Source organism: Pristis pectinata, chromosome 2 (genome assembly GCF_009764475.1).
Source record: "Pristis pectinata isolate sPriPec2 chromosome 2, sPriPec2.1.pri, whole genome shotgun sequence".
Taxonomy (NCBI): domain Eukaryota; kingdom Metazoa; phylum Chordata; class Chondrichthyes; order Rhinopristiformes; family Pristidae; genus Pristis; species Pristis pectinata.
Genome location: NC_067406.1, coordinates 68489112 through 68503502, shown reverse-complemented (window position 1 = coordinate 68503502; position 14391 = coordinate 68489112). Strand labels below are relative to the sequence as shown.

At 38.4% G+C, this 14391-nt stretch overlaps 1 protein-coding gene across 8 annotated transcripts in view; it reads right to left on the bottom strand.

The window, feature by feature from the left end:
• pds5a (PDS5 cohesin associated factor A) overlaps positions 1 to 14391 on the bottom strand; it is a 120088-nt gene that overhangs the window by 63363 nt on the left and 42334 nt on the right. For all 8 annotated transcript variants that reach the window (XM_052034201.1, XM_052034191.1, XM_052034212.1 and 5 more), the window contains 4 exons: positions 13370 to 13510; positions 3148 to 3263; positions 2033 to 2127; positions 1075 to 1220 (listed from right to left, as the gene is read on the bottom strand). In XM_052034201.1, the coding sequence (XP_051890161.1) occupies positions 1075 to 1220; positions 2033 to 2127; positions 3148 to 3263; positions 13370 to 13510 (498 nt within the window). The remainder of the gene's footprint in view (positions 1 to 1074; positions 1221 to 2032; positions 2128 to 3147; positions 3264 to 13369; positions 13511 to 14391) is intronic.

The following is a 14391-nucleotide window of genomic DNA, read 5'->3' as shown; positions in this document are numbered from 1 at the left end:
ATAAGCAACTGAGCTAAACTAGGACTAGGATCTTCATAAAAAGAACAGAGTCACAAGGACTTCATGTGAGTGGGGAAAGAGGACGTGAACAGTCAGAAATCATGTTTTAAGCACAATAAATAGGGAAAATTCAACTATATGGAGAGTAACTAAAATGAGAGAAATTAATGAGTAAAATACTTGAAGTACAGCATTGAACACCTAAAATAACCATTCTTTATTCAAACCACCAGAGTGCAAGAAACAAGTGAAATAGATTGTAGGTCCAAATTCAACTTGGAGGCTCAGACAACCGTTACTGAGATTTGACTGCAAGGCAGTTAGGACAAGGAACGAAATAAGAGGTAGACAGGCAGTAGACAGGCAATAAAGGGTAGAATCGAGAACTAGAGGAGAATTCTGAACCATAAAGCAAGTTGTGTATTGTCCCTCTGTAAACAGCTATTAATTGTTAAAATTACAGTTTAGAGAACATTAAGCAAAAGCAGATCTTTCTAATTGGGATAAGTTGACTTGTTTGTGACTGAAAATTAGTGAATTTCTGGAATGTGGTGGATAGACTTCCGCAGCAATATGTCCTTTAAACAACTAATGGCCAAACCACAGTAGATTTTGGAAGAATAATTGAGCCAGATTTAGTTAAGAATCTAACAGAGTATCTGATAGCACCAGTGAAGGGATTGAAAGCTTAAGTGTAAAAATTAGACAAACAGGTAACAAAAACAAAGTGGTTTTAATGGATTTTAATACATTGAAGCACATGAAATAAATACAACTTGAATGGAAAAAGGTTTTTCAGGTAAGTCAGAGTTAAGATACTTTTAAAATCTGTAATCCTAACTTTGAAGTAATGATTTTCAGGTATCAACAATCTATGAATAGGCTACAGAATTATTTCAGAAGTAACACACTGTAATTTTTCTGTTACTTCTCAATTTGTTATGAAGTGCTTATATTGCCTTACTCTGGTCTCAGATAGGAAGTAAACATCTGTGCTGTAAAACAAAAAAATAGAACATTGCACTTTTGGAATGATAAATTAGGAGTAACATGTTTGCAATCTCAAAACCTTACCCTTTTATCTAGTGTTCTCTCCCTCACAAATCCAAGCAGCTGGTCATTCACTAGTGATAAATCTTTCTTTCCTGCTGTAATTATTGTAACAATGACATCATGCCGGATTGCCTCTTCTGGATCATGTGATCGAACCTTCAAGTATTCTATTAAAAATGATTTATTGAGAATATACAAATTGTTGATTCAGGATGAGCACAAACTCTCTTAGATAGACAATTTATGATTCTGGTAACCTGCACCTTAAACTCATATAACCGTTGCAAGATAATTCATAGTTATGCAGAGCTAATGAGTGATGCACATTTGAAATAAATAACATGGCTTTCAAATTGGTTAGAGATGCACATTCCATGCCTAACATTAAATTAGCTTTTTTTAAACTTGTAAAATAGTCAAGTTTATAAAGTTTTTTTGCTTGTAACAATGAAACCATGCACAATATAAACAACGTTTTAGAACTTTCCCCAAGAATAAGAACAAACACTAATCTAAGCTCCTTCGCTGCACTATGGCTTTGCACTTAGCAAGCTTTTAATTATTATCTAAACCCTAATTTTATTTGCAAACCTGTCTTGAAAATAATAAATACAAAAACGTTTTGAAAGCATGTGTATCAGAATAAGTACTTAAGAACTATATTCAATACTATCAGATTCCACAGTACCAATACATCACTTAGCTTCCACTATTAGGAAATTAAGGTTGAAGAATTAGCCAAAACTCTTAACAAAAAAACCAGATAGTACAGAAAAACATTGAAGTTATGATGTCTGACCTGCCAGCATCTGCATTTACCTCCCACCTATGCAGATGGTGCTAGCTGCATTTATCCACTCAACAGCTATCCATTCAATCTAGTCTTGGAAAATTTAGTTTTTGCTTCAAATGCTAACCTTGGAAGCAAATTAAAGACATTTTCTATACAAAGAGGTATTTTTGTATAAACACACCTCACCTGTAAGATCTTTGGCTAAATCTGGATGATTCATTAGACAATGACTTGCGAACTTCACACATTCCAGTCTCACAGGAACATGAATGTCGTTAAATCTATTAAAAAGCAATAAGATATTTCATGATTTGACAATTTTGATACATTCAAGCAGTGGCCTTAATTTTGCATTAATTTTTTAGAAAGCCCAACTCACAACAAAAGACTTGATGTTTTCCCTGAAGAACAATCATGCAGTGACAAAGGTGCTTAAAAGCCAACTAATGTATGTTTAAATCAGTAACTGCAGGTTTTGACATCTTCCACAGGGTGTAATACTTTAACATTAAATGGCTGAGGGGAAACATCACCAAGAGATTAAGTCTCCAACCTCATGGTACTGAGCAACAACCATCTTTAATAAATGTTCTCTGCATTCACTCAGATACTGCTGTGGAATTTCAATTTTAGATTCAATTTGTGCCTGTTATGAGAAGTATTTCTCTCTCTTTCATAAACAGGTTTCTGCTTAATCCAAGTCTAAATGAAGTAGCATTAAAGTATGGAAGTTTAATCATGGGTTGCCCTCAGATCAATTTGGATTAGATTATTCGCAAAATTTCTGACACTGGGGTCAATAACCTTTTGAACCAATTGTTTTAAAAAATGTACAGGCCAGAAAGTTTCCACCAATTGAACCCACTTGGATGTTTTTTCTCATTACAAGCAATCATGCTACATTAGTCATGTATACATAACTATTCTTGACATGATCTATCAATTAAAGCCCCATCCAACTTCATTTCTCCTACTGCTACAATTACTTTAAACAAATTCAATCAAGTTTAGTTGATATTGACCTGCTGAGCATTTTCAGCACTTGTTTTTATTTCAGATTTCCAGTACCTGCAGTATTTTGAATTTTTGAAGTTTTTTTTAATCCATTTCTCCGAATGGAGAATATTTACATCTACTAGCTACATAGAATGACCACTTGGGTAGGGTATGATATAGTCCCCTTCAGAACCATACCTCAGAGCCTTTTCTTGAGCCTTTGAGAGAATTTTTCAATGGTTGAACATAATATTAATAGACTGCAATTAAATATTTTGAACTTCCAATTAAACCAAAAAACATACCGTCCCAGGAAACACTGCCACAGAGGGCGATTTTGTGTTGCAAGCTCCGAATCCTTTGCACCAAATAGTTTTGCCAAGAGTCGAACAACTGCTAGTCGTTCTTCTCCATCGTTGCTCTGGAAAAACAAACTGAAGATACTACACAAGAACTAACAGTTCCTGCAGGAGTAAAGCAATCTACAACCAAAATCACAAAATATCAAACATTTAAAGCTCAATGCACAGTTGAAGTTAGAAATTATCTTGTCTGTGGCTAAGATAATCAGGATGCACCAGAAGCACACTTGGCCAGATGCCAAGGTTCCAGCAGTTTCAACTGAAGGTTGTTGAACATATGGATACAAAGGAAGGTAATGGATAGGCAGAGAGACATTTTTTTTCACAGCCAGATGCATTCAGATATTTCATCACTTGTGCACATAATTCACTAACTACAAAACAGTTATGAGCATTATGTACTTTATTTACACATTATCTTTACCATTGTATAGACAATGCAAGTAAGGTACTTTCATACTGGTGACCTCCTCATAGCAAAACCTTATTGTACTTGTATTTTTACCATAATTGAAAGCTTGAAATACAGAATGCATTTTCTAGTCATTACACCAAATTTGCATCTAAACTTGGCATAAGCCAATGATTTCTTTTTAATATAGAATACCTCAGCCAGCATAACTAATATGCACAACCTATAACATGCATTATTCATAAGACATAGGAGCAGAATTAGGCCATTCCGTCCATCAAGTCTGTTCCGCCATTCGATCATGGCTGATTTATCTTTCCCTCTCAACCCCATTCTCCTGCCTTCTCTCGTAACCTTTGATGCCCTTACTAATCAAGAACCTATCAACCTCCACTTTAAATATACCCAATGACTTGGCCTCTACAACTGTCTGTGGCAATGAATTCCAAAGATTCACCACCCTCTGACTAAAGAAATTCCTGCTTATCTCAGTTCTAAAGGGACGTCCTGTTGTTCTGAGGCTGTGCTCTCTGGTTCCAGACTCTCCCACTACTGGAAACATCCTTTCTACGTCCATTCTATCCAGGCCTTTCAATATTCGATAGATTTCAATGAGATCCCCCAGAGCTATCAAAAGCTCCTCATATGTTAACCCTTTCATCCCTGGGATCATTCTCGTAAACCTCCTCTGGACCCTCTCCAACACCAGCACATCCTTCCTTAGATAAGGGGCCCAAAGCTGCTCACAATACTCCAAATGTGGTCTGACCAACACCTTACAAAGCCTCAGCATTACATCCTTGCTTTTATATTCTCATCCTCTCAAAATGAATGCTGATAATGCACTTGCCTTCCTTACTACCGACTCAACCTGCAAGTTAACCTTTAAGGAATCCTGCACGAGGACTCCCGAGTATCTTTGCACCTCTGATTTCTGAATTCTCTCCGTTTAGATAATAGTTTACACCTTTATTCCCTCTACCAAAATGCATAACCATATACTTCCCTACGCTGTATTCCATCTGCCACTTTATTGCCCATTCTCCCAACCTGTCCAAGTCCTTCTGCAGACTCCCTGCTTCCTCAACACTACCTGCCCCTCCACCTGTCTTTGTATCATCTGCAAACTTGGCCACAAAACCATCAATTTCATCATCCAGCTCTTTAACATATAACGTGAAAAGTAGCAGACCCAACACCAACCCCTGAGGAACACCACTAGTCACCAGCAGCCAACCAGAAAAGGCCCCCTTTATTCCCACTCTGTCTTCTGTCAGTCAGCCAATCTCAATATTCTATCCATGCTAGTACCTTTCCCGTAATACCATGGGATCCTATCTTGTTTAGCTGCCTCATGTGCAGCACCTTGTCAAAGGCCTTCTGAAAATCCAAGTAAACAACATCCACTGACTCTCCTTGTCTATCCTGCCTGTTACTTCCTCAAAGAATTCCAACAGATTTGTCAGACAAGATCGCCACTTAAGGAAACCATGCTGACTTCAGCCTACTTTATCATGTGCTTCCAAGTACCCTGAAATCTCATCCTTGATAATGGACTCTAATATCTTACCAACCACTGAAGTCAGGCTAACTGGCCTATAATTTCCTGTCTTTTGCCTTCCTCCCTTCTTAAAGAGTGGATTGACATTTGTGATTTTCCAGTTTTCTGGAACCAATCATGACTAGTGATTCTTGAAAGATCACTACTAATGCCTCCACAATCTCTTCAGCTACCTCTTTCAGGACCCTGGGGTGTAGTCCATACGGTCCTGGTGACTTATCCACCTTTAGACCTTTCAGCTTCCCAAGTATCTTCTTCTTAGTAATAGCAACTATACTCACTTCTGCCCCGACTCTCTCAAATTTCTGGCATCTTACTGGTGTCTTCCACATTGAAGACTGAAGCAAAATACTTATTCAGTTCATCCGACAATTCTCTGTTTCTCATTACTACTTCCCCAGCGTCATTTCCAGCAGTCTGACGCCCACTCTTGCCTCTCTTTTACTCTTAACATATCTGAAAGACTTTTGGTATCCTCTTTTATATTATTGGCTAGCTTACCATCATATTTCATCTATTTTCCCCTTATTGCTTTTTTAATTGCCTTCTGTTGGTTTTTAAAAGCTTCCCAATCCTCTAGCTTCCTGCTAATTTTGGCAATATTCTATGCCCTCTTTTGTTTTATGCTGTCTTTGACTTCCCTTGTCAGCCAGTTGCCTCATCCTCCCTTTAGAATGCTGCTTCTTGTTAGGGATGAACTGATCCCGCGCCTTCCAAATTACTCCCAGAAAATCTTGCAGGTGATACCTGATCTGCTGATCATTGTGTTTTTATTTCAGATTTATCATTCAATTATGCCAGAAAGCAACAAAAAATAACAAATATATTAGTTGAATGGCTGTAGAGACACACAGTTCCACCCCACCCAAGTGAAAGCTCAACTGAAGGCAACAACTGATTTTGACAAGCAATGTTTTATTTTAAAAATATTTATGCAATGAATCTCTTCTCATGTTTTTACTCGAAAGAACTGGAAAAACTACATGAACAATGATAAAACATAATTGTAATTTTTGTTTGCCTATGAAACTAAGTTACAAAATTAATAATACACAAATGTTGTATGACAAAATGCCACGAGAAACTGTCTTTCGGTGGTTGAACCAGTGCGTGATCAAATGATTGAAAGCATGTAGGTGCCATTGCATGAAGGGCAAGAGACGATTCAAGGATAGAGAGCTGAAGGGAACTTGGTCAGAAGGTTGGGTTAAAGTAGATAGCTTAAATGATATCAAAGCAAGTCTGGGTCTCAGTCTCCTGATCTTTCCACTCCTGCAAGCTATAAGAACTACCCTGACAAAACTACGAGACTACAACATTACCATTCAACAAGCCAAAACACTCACAGCTCTTGTTAAAATAAAGATCTACCACAAAATAACAGTAATTGTCTTCCTGCTCTCAAATCCCCAAACTACATTATCAGTTTTCTGCCTTTATTCTGCCTGTCTTCATTATTTTGAATTTAGAGGATGAGTGACTTGCGAGTCTATCTCCCTGACTGGGCAAAAAAAAAGCACCACCTTTCAAGGCATACATTATGGGAGGAATCATCCCCAGCCCTCTCTACATTTACCATTTTGGTACCACATCCAATTTATATTGAAGGGAATGGGAATGTCAAGAAAGTAACAAAAGTTGCAAATATGAGCAGAATATAGCAGAAACGGAAGTACACGATTCAGCACCATAATTCATCATGACTGATTTTTTTTTGACAGTGCTACTTCCGTGTAATAATCCTCGATTCCATTAATATTGAAAAATCAAGTGATCTCCATGTTGAGTATGCTCAGCAAATGAGACTCCACAATCCTCTTTGGTCAAGCATTTCAAGGACTCACTACCCTCAGAATGAAGAAATTTCTCATTTGCCTCAAACAGCCAAGCTGTTATTTTAAGGCTTTAATGGAATCACATTGGAAGAAAGATTAGAGAGATCAAACAAGTGCTCCACTTGTCAGATGGAGTGCATTCCAGCTTCAACCCCATTCTTTACACAAGTGGCTGCATGATCTATCGAACTGGCCATCATTTGTTCTATTCCAAACTAAAACCAGAAAACCACTGAAAGACTTTGTTACCAAGTTTATTGCCTCTAGCTGAAATAGAATGGTTACACCGCCAAAACTTTGGTTCACTTTACTTCATCAAACCTCAATTCCCAATTCTATTGACTTTTTTCCCCCCAGTCACTTTAATGATGTCCTCAAGTTTTCTCACCTTCTGCCAGATGATTCTCCTTTTTCACTGTCTGGGCTTTTGTCAAATCACAATCCCAGCCACTCCAGTCCTGTCATGTAACTTTAGTCCCTCAACTCTAGCAGTATTCTACTAAATAATTTCTGCATCCTCTGTAGAGCCTTCACATCCTTTCTAGATTGTGTGGGCCAGGATTACACGCATATTCTAGTTGAGACACAACAGTATTTTATCAAGGTTCAACATGATTGCTATAGTACAGTGTCCATTCATAAAATCTGGGATCCTATATTTTTTTTGTCTGTCATTCACAAACTTCCAAGGTTATTAAAATAGTTTAAAATTAAAATATAAATCCATCAGATTTATGATTAGAGCAACGAAAAAAACATTGTAAATTACCATAAAATTGGCTCTTTCACTCTGAACTAAAATTAAAGGAGTCAGGCAGGCTTCACAGTGGAACTGTTGGGAAACTGCAGGAAGTTTTGCTCTACTGCTGGACTCCAGAAAAGTCCAGTATCAACATTCAGCCAGGATATCACTGGCTAGAACTGGTCAGGAAGTCTGGGACTTTCATGCTTATGCAGGAGTCCTGAACTTCCTCCCTGCAGATACATGTTCAATTGCTCACATTTCTCAGGAAACTCCAGGCCATTATACTACATCATCTTGTTCTTACTACTAAACTACATTACTTCACTTCCCGGTGTTAAATTTCATCCTCCCGTTACACCTACATCCTCTTCAAGTCTTTTACCATCATCTTCAAAACTGACACTTTCAAGTTTGATGATTCTGAAATTTATCCAGGCATTATAAGTAAAGCAGTGGTCCAAATACTGACTCTTGGGGAACATTAGTGCATATCCTTCCCTAGCCCAAAAAACAACCATCCACCATGAACGTTTCCTGTGATGATGCCAATTTCTTATCCACTGGTTCACTGTCATCTTTACTTTCCTATCCAGGTACAAAGCAGCACAAATAACTTCATTTTTAAGGATAAACAGAAAACATGGTTACATGGATTAACAAATCTGAATCATACTGACTAAAAAATTTAAATCCAAGATGGGCATAAATGATGGCAATTTTACAAGCTCCCAAAAGATCATTTTTTTTGGTAATCTAATTACCACAAGACAAGGGAGCAGAAGCAGGCCATTCGGCCCATGGGATATTATCAATCGGAAATTCAACACTTTCCATTTTGGTCACTTCAAATTTATCAAACTAGTAAGGACAGAAACTAACATTTTAACAATTTTCATCAGCCCTTACATTCTAGCCTCCTACTTTTGTTTACTGAATCTGTAAATTAAAAAGTTTTGTGATCATTTAAACACAATTTTAAATTCAGGATCTATAATTGTCATTTCTCGCCAAAGTTCCAAGGCAAAACCATTGATCTGAAGCATTAACCCTTTTGTTCCACAGATGCTTACTGAATATTACCTCTTTCTCTACACCTTGCTTAGTCATAGAACAGTAAAGCACAGGAACAGGCCCTTTGGCCCACCATCTCTGTGCCGACCATAATGCCAAATTAAAGTAATCCCATCTGCCTGCATGTGATACATATCCCTCCATTCCCTGCATGGTCATGCACCTGTCTAAATGCCTCTTAAATGTCACTATCACATCTGCTTCCACCACCCTAGCAGTGTGTTCCAGTCACCTACCACTCTGCAAAAAATACTTGCCCCACACACCTTTAAATTTTCTCATTCTCACTTTAAAACTATGCCTTTCCTATTTGACATTTTCACCCCGAGAAAAAGACCCTGTTTACCCTATTTATGCTTCTCATAATTTTACATACTTCCATCAGGTTGCCCCTCAGTCTCCAATGCGCCAGAGAAAAAAATCCAAGTTTGTCCAACCTCTCCTTCTAGCTAATACTTCCCAATCCAGGCAACAGCCAGGTAAACCTCTTTTGCACCCTCTCCAAACCCTCCATATCCTTCCTGTAATGTGGCAACCAGAATTGCATACAGTACTCCAAGTAGAGCCTAACCAAAGTTTTATACAGCTGCAATGTGAGTTTCGGACTTTTATACTCAACGCCCTGACTGATGAAGGCAAGCACATTGTACACCTTCTTTACCACTATCTATTTGTGCTGTCACTTTCAGGGAGCTATGGAGGTGCACCCCATGACCCCTCTGTATATCAATGCTCTTAAGGGTGCTGCCATTTACCGTATACTTTCCCCTTACATTTGACCTCCCAAAGTGCAACACCTCACACTTGCCTGGACTGAACTCCATCTGCCATTTCTCTGCCCATACTTCAAACTGATCTATATCTTGCTGTATCCTTTGACAACTTTTTTCAGTATCCACAACTCCACCAGTCTTTGCGTTGTCTACAGGTTTACAAAACAGCCCAATATATCACAAACGACAGAACACCATCAGTCATGGACCTCCAGTCAGAGAAATATCCCTCTACCACTACCCTTTGTCTTCTATGGCCAAGTCAACTTGAAATCTAATCTACCAAGTCACTGTGGATCCTATGTGTCTTAATCTTCTGGATCAGCCTACTACGATGGATCTTGTCAAATGCCTTAAAGTCCATGTAGCCAATCCACTGCCTACCCTCAATCATCTTCATCACCTTCCCAAAAAACTCATAAGACATGACCTGCCCCGCACAAAGCCATGCTGACAATCCCTAATATGCCCACGCTTTTTCAAATGCAAGTAAATCCTATCCCTAAGAACCCTTTCCAATAGCTTCCCTACTACTGATGTAAGACTCACCAGCCTTTAATATGCTGGATTATCCCTATTGTCCTTGTTAAATAAAGGAACAACTTTGGCTACTGTCCAATCCTCTGGGACCTTGCCTGTGTGCTAGAGAGGATACAAAGGTCTCTGCCAAGGCCCCAGCAATCTCCTGTCTTGCTGCTATTAATAACCTGAGATAGATTCCTTCTGGCCCCAGGGATTTATCCACCTTGATGTTCTTCAAGAGACCCAACACCACCACCTTCCCAATTATCACCATGCCCTAGAATATTAGCATAATCCACACTGATCTCACAATCCTACATGTCCTTTTCCTTGGTCAATACTGATGCAAAATGCTAATTTAGTACCTTGCCCACTTCCTCTGGTTCCAGGCATAGATTTCCTCCTTTGTCCTTAAGCAGTCCTACCCTCTTCTTAGCTACCATGCAAAAGTTTGGGCACCCCTGGTCAATATTTCTGTTAATGTGAATAGCTAAGCGAGTAAACGATTACCTAATTTCCAAAAGGCACAAAGTTAAAGATGACACACTTCTTTAATATTTTAAGCAAGATTACTTTTTTATTTCCATCTTTTACAGTTCTAAAATAACAAACAAGGAAAAGGGGCCCAAAGCAAAAGTTTGGGCACCCTGCATGGTCAGTACTTAGTAACATCTCCTCTGGCAAGTATCACATCTTGTAAACACATTCTGTAGCCAGCTAAGAGTCTTTCAATTCTTGTTTGGGGGATTTTCACCCATTCTTCCTTGCAAAAGGCTTCTAGTTCTGTGAGATTCTTGGGCCATCTTGCATGCATTGCTCTTTTGAGGTCTATCCACAGATTTTCGATGATGTTTAGGTTGGAGGACTGTGAGAGCCATGGCAAAACCTTCAGCTTGTGCCTCGAGGTAGTCCATTGTAGATTTTGAGGTGTGTTGAGGATCGTTATCCCGTTGTGGAAGTCATCCTCTTCTCATCTTCGGTTTTTGTACGAATGGTGTGATGTTTGCTTCCAGAATTTGCTGGTATTTAATTGAATTCATTCTTCCCTCTACTAGTGAAATGTTCCCCGCGCCACTGGCTGCAACACAAGCCCAAAGCATGATCGATCCACCCCCGTGCTTAACAGTTGGAGAGGAGTTCTTTTCATGGAATTCTGCACCCTTTTTTCTCCAAACTTTCCTGTGTCCTCACCACAAAATTCAGCATCAGAAGTTTGCAAAAGAACATCTAAACAAGCCTGATGCATTTTGGAAACAAGACCTGTGGACTGATGGAAGTTAAAATAGAACTTTTTGGCCGCAATGAGCAAAGGTATATTTGGAGAAAAATGGGTGCAGAATTTCATGAAAAGAACACCTCTCCAACTGTTAAGCACGGGGGTGGATCGATCATGCTTTGGGCTTGTGTTGCAGCCAGTGGCACGGGAACATTTCACTGGTAGAGGGAAGAATGCATTCAATTAAATACAAGCAATTTCTGGAAGCAAACATCACACCGTTTTGTAAAAAAAAAAGCTGAAGGTGAAAAGAGGATGGCTTCCACAACAGGATAACAATCCTGAACATACCTCAAAATCCACAATGGACTACCTCAAGAGGCATAAGCTGAAGGTTTTGCCATGGCCCTCACAGTCCCCGACCTAAACATCATCGAAAATCTGTGGATAGACCTCAAAAGAGCAGTGCATGCAAGACAGCCCAAGAATCTCACAGAACTAGAAGACTTTTGCAAGGAACACTGGGCGAAAATCCCCCAAACAAGAATTGAAAGACTCTTAGCTGGCTACAGAAAGCATTTACAAGCTGTAATACTTGTGTTACGGACTCAGTGAAAGTCCCTTTAAGATAGAGTGTGTGTGTGTATGTGTGTGTGGGGCGTGCTTACGTCAATAGAAGATAAAGGACGTAATGACGTTGTTGAAGAGGTTAGAAGAAGAAGGAGAGAGAGAGAGAAGGGAGAGAGACACCAGCCTGCTTGTTTTCTCTATCGATGGATGAGAAACAATAACTGTGTTTGCCACTGAAATCCATGTATGGAAGTTGGAAGTAATCCGGTGGAGTTCACTTTGTTGCTGACCTGTAGAAGGAAACAGGTATTTGTGTGTGGACGACCACGGTTCGGATGCTTTTCGGGGTGAGGAAGTCACTACCGAGTAAACACTGGAGTGTCGTTTGGGTTCCATTGTGGAACATTTGGATTTCGTATGTACTCTCTCTATGTTTTTCTACATCTACATCTTATCTTCAGACAACGGTGGTTGTTGAAGAAGCCCTTGCTCATGTTTCACCTTATGGCTTGCGGAACTGAACTTTAAGAACCATTCCGGAACTGGGAGTTTTGGACTTTGTCACACACACACACGATGAGTTTAGTTTTGGGGTTAACGTTCAAGGTTTAACATTTTTGAATTCTAACATACTAACATTTTTACTTTTATTTTACGTATTATCATAAGTAGTGATTAATAAAATAGTTTTTAACACTGAATCATGCTCAGTGTGTTTCTTTTGTTGCTGGTTTGTGACACTTGCCAAAGGGGATGTTACTAAGTACTGACCATGCAGGGTGCCCAAACTTTTGCTTTGGGCCCTTTTCCTTTTTCATTATTTCGAAACTATAAAAGATGGAAATAAAAAAGTAATCTTGCTTAAAATATTAAAGAAGTGTGTCATCTTTAACTTTGCGCCTTTTGGAAATCAGGTCATCTTTTACTCACTTAGCTATTCACATTAACAGAAAGTTTGACTAGGGGTACCCAAACTTTTGCATGCCACTGTATAAAATGCCTTTGGATTTTCTCTAATCCTACTCTGAAAGAACATTTCATGGCCCCTTTTGGCCCTCCTGATTCTCTCATTGAGTTCTTTCCTGCTTTCTTTATATTATTTAAGGGCCCTGCCTGACTTCAGCTTCCTAAACCTTGCATATACTTCCTTTTCCTTTTGACTATATTTGCAACATCGCTTGTCATCCTAGGTTTGCAAACCTTGCCATCCTTGTCTTTCTTCCTCACTGGAACATGCCAGTCATGAATTCAATGTCAGATGTGGACTTGCCCAATAACAGCTGCTCCCAGCTCCTGCTTAATAATGTTGTAATAGGAATTTTCATTTCTTTTGTTTATATTATTACAATTGTTTCCATCATATCAAAATTGCTTCAACATTACCATTCATAAGATATATGTTACTATTGAGGAATGGTTGTCTTCACAATCATCAATCCTTAAACATAATTAAAGCTCACCTTCAGCTTAAACTCGAGCTGTGGCATAACTGAGAGTAGCAGATGAGGATCAATAGCGAAAAGCTCCATAATGAGATCAAAAACATGTTCAGACAAATCACTGACGGAAGACTTTCCCAGAACTAGGACCTGGTTAAAGAACTGGTGGAAGAAATTCCAAGAAACAATATAAAGTGTTGAAACATGTTAATGAGGTCATTAACAACAAAACATTAAAATGTACAAGTTATGCAATTAAGAATACCTATTACAATGCTTGGGACATTTATAACAATTCTATCTACTAACTCAAAAATCACGGAGTAATTATCTAAAGATAGCAAAATCCTATCATCTGTCATGAGTGCTGCCATATTTTCCCATTATGCTTTTCCATTAAAATGCTTATTTGCTGTTTTAAGTCCTATTCAAAACCAATTCAGTTTAGATGTTTATTCCAGCGTGTGGATACTAAATTTTTACAGTTTCAAATGAATTTATACAGCAAGAGGCACCAAAGAATCCATTTCTGATCCAGAAACCTTAATGCTAAATAGCTAGGAAAATGGCATATATGGGAAGTTCTTTTTCATAGCATTAATAGATATTTTTGACACAGAATACAGTAGCTACCCAAAAATTTGGAAGTTGAAAAAGGATTAAGATGTCAAAATAACATGGCAACATAAAGTGCTTATTCAAATCTATTCTAGTGCAAAAACAGTTATTTTAAATGTATATCTTGCTCCAAGTATTCTGATACTTTATTATAAAAATGATTATTAAAAATGTAGCATAATTCAGCCAGTTGTCCTTTGTAATGGCATAACATATTAACCAGACTATAACCAAGAGCTGGTGAGGTATCTCTCCTCTGTGAATTCTTCTGTTTCAGCTGAATGAGCCTTGAAACAAATGCACTGAGAAAGAAATATATGAAAACTAACACATATTTTAACCAGACTGGTTATTTAAAAAAAAACAATAAAATCAAACAAGATCCACAGTGGCACAGCTAGTAAAACTGCTGCCTCACAACTCCA